This window comes from Daktulosphaira vitifoliae, unplaced genomic scaffold, assembly GCF_025091365.1.
Source record: "Daktulosphaira vitifoliae isolate Bord-2020 unplaced genomic scaffold, ASM2509136v1 Scaffold_1, whole genome shotgun sequence".
NCBI lineage: Eukaryota > Metazoa > Arthropoda > Insecta > Hemiptera > Phylloxeridae > Daktulosphaira > Daktulosphaira vitifoliae.
The window spans coordinates 77,933,471-77,940,528 of NW_026099572.1; the positions used below are offsets into that span (position 1 = coordinate 77,933,471).

Genomic DNA, 7,058 nt, shown 5'->3' on the forward strand with positions numbered 1-7,058 from the left:
GTGCTTATTTTGTATTTGTTTTAGAAAAACTCGATACTGCAAAACAAGAGTACAGAGACATTGCTGACCAAATTGGTCAATCTTACGATTTGGCTGCATATTAACCAATAACAAAAAAAGGAAAATTTTATACTAAGCTTTGGTTAACACATTAACATTCACGCTCATATTAATAAAAATGCTTGTGGTGTGTCGTGGATAATTTGAGTTATCAATTTAAGGAAATTACTTTCATCATTTTTTCATTTGTAAAACTTAATGTGTCATCACATGTCCTACATAATATTACTTCACTAGCTAGTACATAATAAAATAAAGTTAATTTAATAAAATTACTAAATTTTTTATGGGAGGTGCAAAATATTGTTTTACTGTTCTTTCATCAGACTCAATTTTGAGATGAGGTGTCCTTTAATACGATTTTATGAAGGTTATGCCTAGGTGCAATAATAAGGAGCTTAGCCCCCTCAGTTAATGAGTTAGATTTTCAAAAAATAATTGTGTATAATCCTTTGCAAGGTAAAGAATTTTTGAGAATGGCAATTGTATTAATACAATTGACATTCTCAAAAATTTTAAATATGTTGTGGTATTTATGCAATTAAGTTTCTTTAACAAATAAAATCTAAACTTTTATGTTATTATCTCAAAAAAAAATGCACACAATTTTGGTATTCATAATATAATTTAATTAATATTTTTTTATAATACATGATTATGAAAATTGACCAAGCAAAAAGTCAAAGTTGGGCAATTGATACCTGCAGACGCCCATACAAAATTAATGATACAAATTTAGCAACTAAAAGAGAAAAATTAGTTTCTTTAAAAAATTCTTTAAGATTATTAAAAATAAATGTTTTATCAAATCTGACAGTATATTAAGTTAAGGCATACCAATACCTAATAGATTTTCATTATTTATTTTATATAACATAAAAAAAAAAAATTCATTAATTTGGTGTTAAACAAACATAAAATGTTATTTTCTATTTCACTTCTTAGTTTTAATAGTATAATATATAATTAAAAAACAAACAATAATACTTAATATTTATGTATACTTTTTTTTTTGCAAATTATTTTAAGCTGTGAAAATTATATATGTACATATATTTAATAAGTATAAAAAATATATATTATTTATAATTTACATAGTAATATATAAAAATAAGCACGTCATAATTTATAAAATATTTTTAGTTTTAATTTTGAGTATGTTATTTTACTTTTATATGTGGTATTACAATAAAATTAACTTTTATTGGAAAGTTAAAAGTAAAAGATTTAAAAAAATATAATTTTTATTACACTTAAACAGTTTTTTATACACACAGAGAACAATCTATTTATTTTATCAATGAATAAATATTATAATTCTATTACTTAGATAATTAACATTGTAACATTTACGAGTTGAAAATAAAACAAAAATTCACAAAATACGAAAATTAACAAGAACTTAATTGAACAATTTTTGTAAATGTTAAATTTTATGAGAATTTATACATGAACGAAATGCTTTTCTTCATATTAAATTATATGTTGGTGCTTGTAGAATAATACTGACATAAAATATTTACAAAGGTAAAATTGATAAAAACACAGTAAAAAAAAATAACAAAATAGTCGAAAAATGTAAAACAAATGTTAAATTTTTTTTAATAATTAAAAAATTATGGGAAGTTTGTTGTTTATTGTACGGGTAAGTTTGGTAACAGTTCGAGGGTTGACAACTTTTCTAGGAGTTGTTCTTGATGGTGTTTTGGGTGTAGAAGGTACTGGTAATTGTGACTGTTTTAAGGGCGTTTTTACAATTGGTTTTCTTGGAGTAAAGCGTACATTTTCTTTTAGGACATTTCTAGAAGTTGGACTTAGTATAACATGTTTTTGATTTTCAAGACGTTCCTAAAAAATTATTAAGTTATCATTATTATACATAATAGAGGTATATATATGGTTATATTTTGTTAAAGATTCCAAATTATAAAAAACAAATAAAAAGGCAATTAACATTGTAACCGATTCAATTTTGTTATATGTAAAAAGCAACCATCCCACAAAAAATCACAGCTATTAAGCAAGTAGTGAATGAGAATCAACAAATTATAAGATAATACAAAAATTAATAACTGATAAAAAAATTATGACAAGTAATAACTATCATAAATTTTTGAATCAATGTTTCAAAAAATGGATGGAAATCCTTAGTTAAACAATAAACAGATTAAAATCAATCAATAAATAATGGTACTTCTATTATTACAAGTTTAAATTTATATTATTTCGCTATGTTTTTTTTTTTGTGGGTGTTGGGAATTTAAGTAAATGCACAATTTTAGCTAAGATAGTTATGTAACAATAAATTTTATTTTAATATAAAGTTTGGCATAAGCAACAGAGAGAAATTACACACAAACGAAGAAATATTGTGTGGAACGTATTTGCCTCACGTAGTTCAAACCTGGAAGGTGGCGTAGGATTCCACAGATATATTTTCATCATTGGATCCTCGACGAGATGTTCGATTAGGTCGATTTGATGTTATATTAATGTCATTTAATTTGGTTGAGTTTAATGGTACCAATGTAGCAACATTAGTATCTTTACTAAATAATTCTCTTCTAGGTGTCATCTAAGTAATAATAACAAGAATATTAACATCAACTAATAAATAATTACATATTAAAATACAAGTTTACTTACACTAGACAGAACCTCGTTTATATGACTCAGTTCACATTATATATTTCAAAATATTGGATTATGTCTCTGTGTAAATATTAACTGGTTCAAAAAACTTGAGTTATAAAGCTGATATAGAAGATAACATAGACCTGTTTTACTTAACACATATTATTCAAATATAGGTCTGATAAACGAGGTCTACTAATGAAGTATAATTGTACAAGTAATACATGTTACATAATAAAATATAGTATAGTTGTAAGAAAGAAAGAATCAAGATATAGATAAGAAGATAAATAGATCAATTTTACATTGTGATAAATAACTAATATTAAAAATATATTTATTGGTACACTATATTTTATTTTGTTACCACGGCTTTATGGTCCATGCCAATTTTACGGACCTTAGAAGCATGACTGCCAGATGTTGCTACAATTTTCCTTTTGTTATTTGTATTTGTAAGTGGAGTTTGAGCTTTAATTCCTGTTTGAGTTTTAGGCTGAAAATTGAATTATTCAAATATAAATTAGTATTGACATATTATAAACATTAAGTATTTGTTTCAATTAATATTACCTTAGAGTATTGCGGAGTCTTCTTATTATTTTTCATTTGATTCCACTGTTTTTCAATAATATCTAATAATCTTTCATCATTATACATGAAGTGCTTTTGTGTTTTTTGCTCATATGATTGAAGTAAACTTCTTAATTCTTTATCTACTTTAGGCAATTCCTGACCACAAAGTAAAAAAATTGTATTAGATGAAATTTAAATAGATATGGGAACAACACATTAATTTTTTAATAGAATGTCTCAATTTTAAGATCATTTGCATACAATTACAAAGGTGTTTACATCATTGATTAATAACCTAATTAACAAAAAATTAAAATAAATAAAATAATAATAATAGTGTCAATTAATGAAAGTACTTTTATTTAATATCACATAGTAATTAAATTACATAAATTGTAGAATTCATCTCATTATATTAATAATTTTTCAATTCATATGAGATACTTAATTGCATTATTTTTATTCAAACTTTAATTAAATAGGTTTAGTTATATAATAATTTTATTATAACTAATAGGATAAATATTTTCAATTTTTAAAAATTTCAATATCTTTACACAAATGTAATTTTATATTAGTATATTAATAAACATTTATCAAATAAATTAGAATATTTGATAAAAAAATTATATTTAATTGAATTAAATAATAATAATAATTACTTTTTGAATCAATTTTCTTTCTTTCTCTTCTTTTAACAACTGTCCACCTCTATTTTGCCACAATCGGGCTGGATCATTGGCTTGTTCTTGCATCATAACCATTTTATTCCAAAGGTTATCTCTTTCTTCAATTAAATAATATATATCTCTGAAATTATAATTTTTAATATAAAATTAAAATGTTTATCCAAAATGTATAAATTAAGCAATAATTTATTACCGGTTATCATTATAAAATTGTTTAGTATTGTCAACTTCAAAATCTAACAAATCCATTATATCCTCATTATACTCTGTGCTATAGTATATTTGACATTCTTTTTTTTGTCGTTCTCCAAAATGACATTTATTCCATAGATCATTAAGTTCGGAACGAAGGTTCTCAATAAATTGTTTAATATTCTCTTTTTTAAGAGTTTCACATCTTTCCACTTCAGATTTTAACTAGAAAAAATTAATATAATTGTACTATGATAAACTTTCTTTATTTATTTTGTAAATAACTTAAGTTTTCATATACTCTTACTCAGCATAATAAAACATTCTGAAATTTTTTTAATTTGTGATTGGCCGATAAAATACATTTCAGCCAAATTTTTATTTAATAGACAAAAAAAAAAGTAATGAATTTACCTCTTGTATAACTTTTTTACCATAGCCTTTTCGAGAGCTTACAAAATTTTCTCTGTAAGTTACATCAATTTGCAATCGGTCCCACAATGAGCTTAACTTAGTACGTAACTCCATAGCAATACATTTTTGATTTTCTGTTTGTTCTTCAAGGCGTTTGATTAATTTCTGGAATAATTTGTATAAATTATATAATGTATAATTATGGAATTATATAGAAACATAAAAATATATTTAACTTATTATACAACCATGAATAAATCATAATAAAATATTCAGTTACAAATTATTGCTAAACAAACAATTAATAATTACCTGAAGTTCATCAAGATTTGATTGTGATAGAATAAAATTACTTGAATCACCCACAACCATTTTGTCAAAACTCAATATTGGTGATTCTTCTAAAGCTTCCATTAATAATTCAACCTTTTCTTTACTTTCCACAAATAATGCTCGACGTTTTATCTAATTTATTCCAGTTAAATTATTTTCACAATTAATAAAACATGGACTAGTGATATAATATACCTGCATATTTTGTAAATCAACAAGATGATGTTTTATAGTTTCTAGCTGTGTAGCTGAAGGCATACTCTTGATGTTTGCATATTTTGGGGGTTCATTGAGAAGACTACATACTTTCAATTCCTAAAAATTAATTTTTTGTAAAAAGCTGAATACAATTTCATTAACATAATAAATAAATAAAATTTACTTCATCTTGAAGTTTTTTTAACTCTTTCATTCGTTCTTCTTTAATTTTTCTACAACCTTGCAATGCTTTATCAATATTTATTTGAACATCAATTAAAGGTGTTGCATCATTATGGTCATCAACAGGTATATGCATTTGCAGTTCCTAAAATGAAAAAAATATTATTCACTAATATTTAAAAGTATTGCAATTTTACAAATTTACTATAAAATATGAAGTATTTAAAAAAAAAATTAAGGTATTACTTTTTCTAAAACATCTTTTTCAAGCAATAAGTCTTCAATATCTTTAATAATGTTAGCTTTATCTCTGTCAGACTCTAATACTACATCATCAAAAAAGGTCTGAAAAAAGGGAAAATACATTTGTATTTAACTTAAAAGCAGATTATTCAATATATCAGAAAGCTTACAGTTATATGAAGCATTAATTGTTCATGTAGTTGTTTGATTCCATTTTTCTTTTCTTCTGAATATGCACCATATATTATATCTAGGTTTTTTTTCACCTTAAGTATTTCATTCATAGAATATGTTTGAATCTCATCCAAAATTATTTTAATCTTATCATTATCCGAACTAAAATTGAATAATAAAATTACTGTATTGTGTGATGTTACATAACATCATACATCAATGTTATATCGCAACATTACATTTCTCAGTTTTTTTAGATTTTTAGGATGATCAAAAAAAATTTCAATTATACATGTATTAATATAAATAGTGATTTTATTTTAATAGCCGTTAAGTCCCACAAACAATATGTAGAAAAATTTCTTTAGTTATAACTGATAAAAATTTTATTTTGTCAAATCTTGAGATACATACTGTTACAGTATAAGCAGCAATATGTTTAATTAAACATCACTAATAATTTGTTTAATAAAATAAAATTTATATTGTAACGTAATTAGAACTATAAAGACAATATCATTTTAAAAAAAACTATAAATTTATAAACATCATACAAAATTACATTAGTTACTTTTGTAGCAGGTGTTACACATTCACAAACATAATAATATTAACTAGTACAACCATTACTATCATTTTTTCAATTTAAATTATCATAAATAGATATTAATATTAAAATACTAATTTAAACTTACTCATCCTTTAGGATGGGTGATCCAAACATAGTTGACGACATTTTTGTAAAAAATAGAAGCACAATTAATTAAAAATTAAGTAGTAATCTATGGTAATTTACATTACATAAAAACTTAATAAGTTAAAATACACTTCTGTAAAATAAAAATGCTTAAAACAATATCAAAATTGGAAACTTTAGTACACACATACATTAGCAATTCGTTTACTTGTATGTTCAAGCTGAACACAACACAAATTGATTGTAGCAGCAGTAGATGTCGGTTATTTTTTGTAACGGTTTTTCGTTCAAACAACAATGGTTAGTCACCGATGAACACTGTTGCCTTTTTTCTTTTATTGATATGGAACACCTATAAATAAAAAAACTCATAATCATTTTTTATTAATGAATTATTTAAAGAAACTTAAGTATAATTGTATGTAGTTATTTGTTTTATATTATTTTCGAAATAAACCATTGTTTAATAAATAGTATATATAATGTGAAAATTTTTAGTTAATTATTATATTCATAGAGAGCGGTAAAGTAAGTATATTTTTTTAAACAGTTTTTAAATGACTATTATTTAATCAATCAGAATATAATAAAGAATATAGACTATTTTCATATTATGACAATTGTATGTTATTAAAATCATAACATTTTGAAAAATATAAAAATTG

At 23.3% G+C, this 7,058-nt stretch overlaps 1 protein-coding gene across 7 annotated transcripts; it reads right to left on the reverse strand.

The window, feature by feature from the left end:
• Window positions 1-666: 666 nt before the first annotated feature.
• Window positions 667-6,653, reverse strand: LOC126895638 (protein regulator of cytokinesis 1-like). Of its 7 annotated transcripts, none has more exons than XM_050667745.1 (13): window positions 6,392-6,651; window positions 5,693-5,858; window positions 5,526-5,624; window positions 5,281-5,424; window positions 5,094-5,213; window positions 4,878-5,030; window positions 4,566-4,730; window positions 4,153-4,376; window positions 3,933-4,080; window positions 3,268-3,426; window positions 3,062-3,190; window positions 2,465-2,635; window positions 667-1,908 (listed from the first exon to the last, which is right to left on the reverse strand). In XM_050667745.1, the coding sequence occupies exons 1-13, from the start codon at window positions 6,430-6,432 to the stop codon at window positions 1,669-1,671; spliced, it is 1,959 nt and encodes a 652-aa protein (XP_050523702.1). In that variant the 5' UTR covers window positions 6,433-6,651; the 3' UTR covers window positions 667-1,668. The 7 variants fall into 7 exon arrangements, 6 of the variants coding, with proteins under 6 accessions (XP_050523702.1, XP_050523703.1, XP_050523707.1 ...); XM_050667746.1 differs by having other exon boundaries at window positions 3,095-3,190; window positions 6,392-6,650; XM_050667750.1 differs by having other exon boundaries at window positions 1,759-1,908; window positions 2,413-2,635; window positions 6,392-6,653.
• Between the last annotated feature and the right edge of the window lie 405 nt (window positions 6,654-7,058).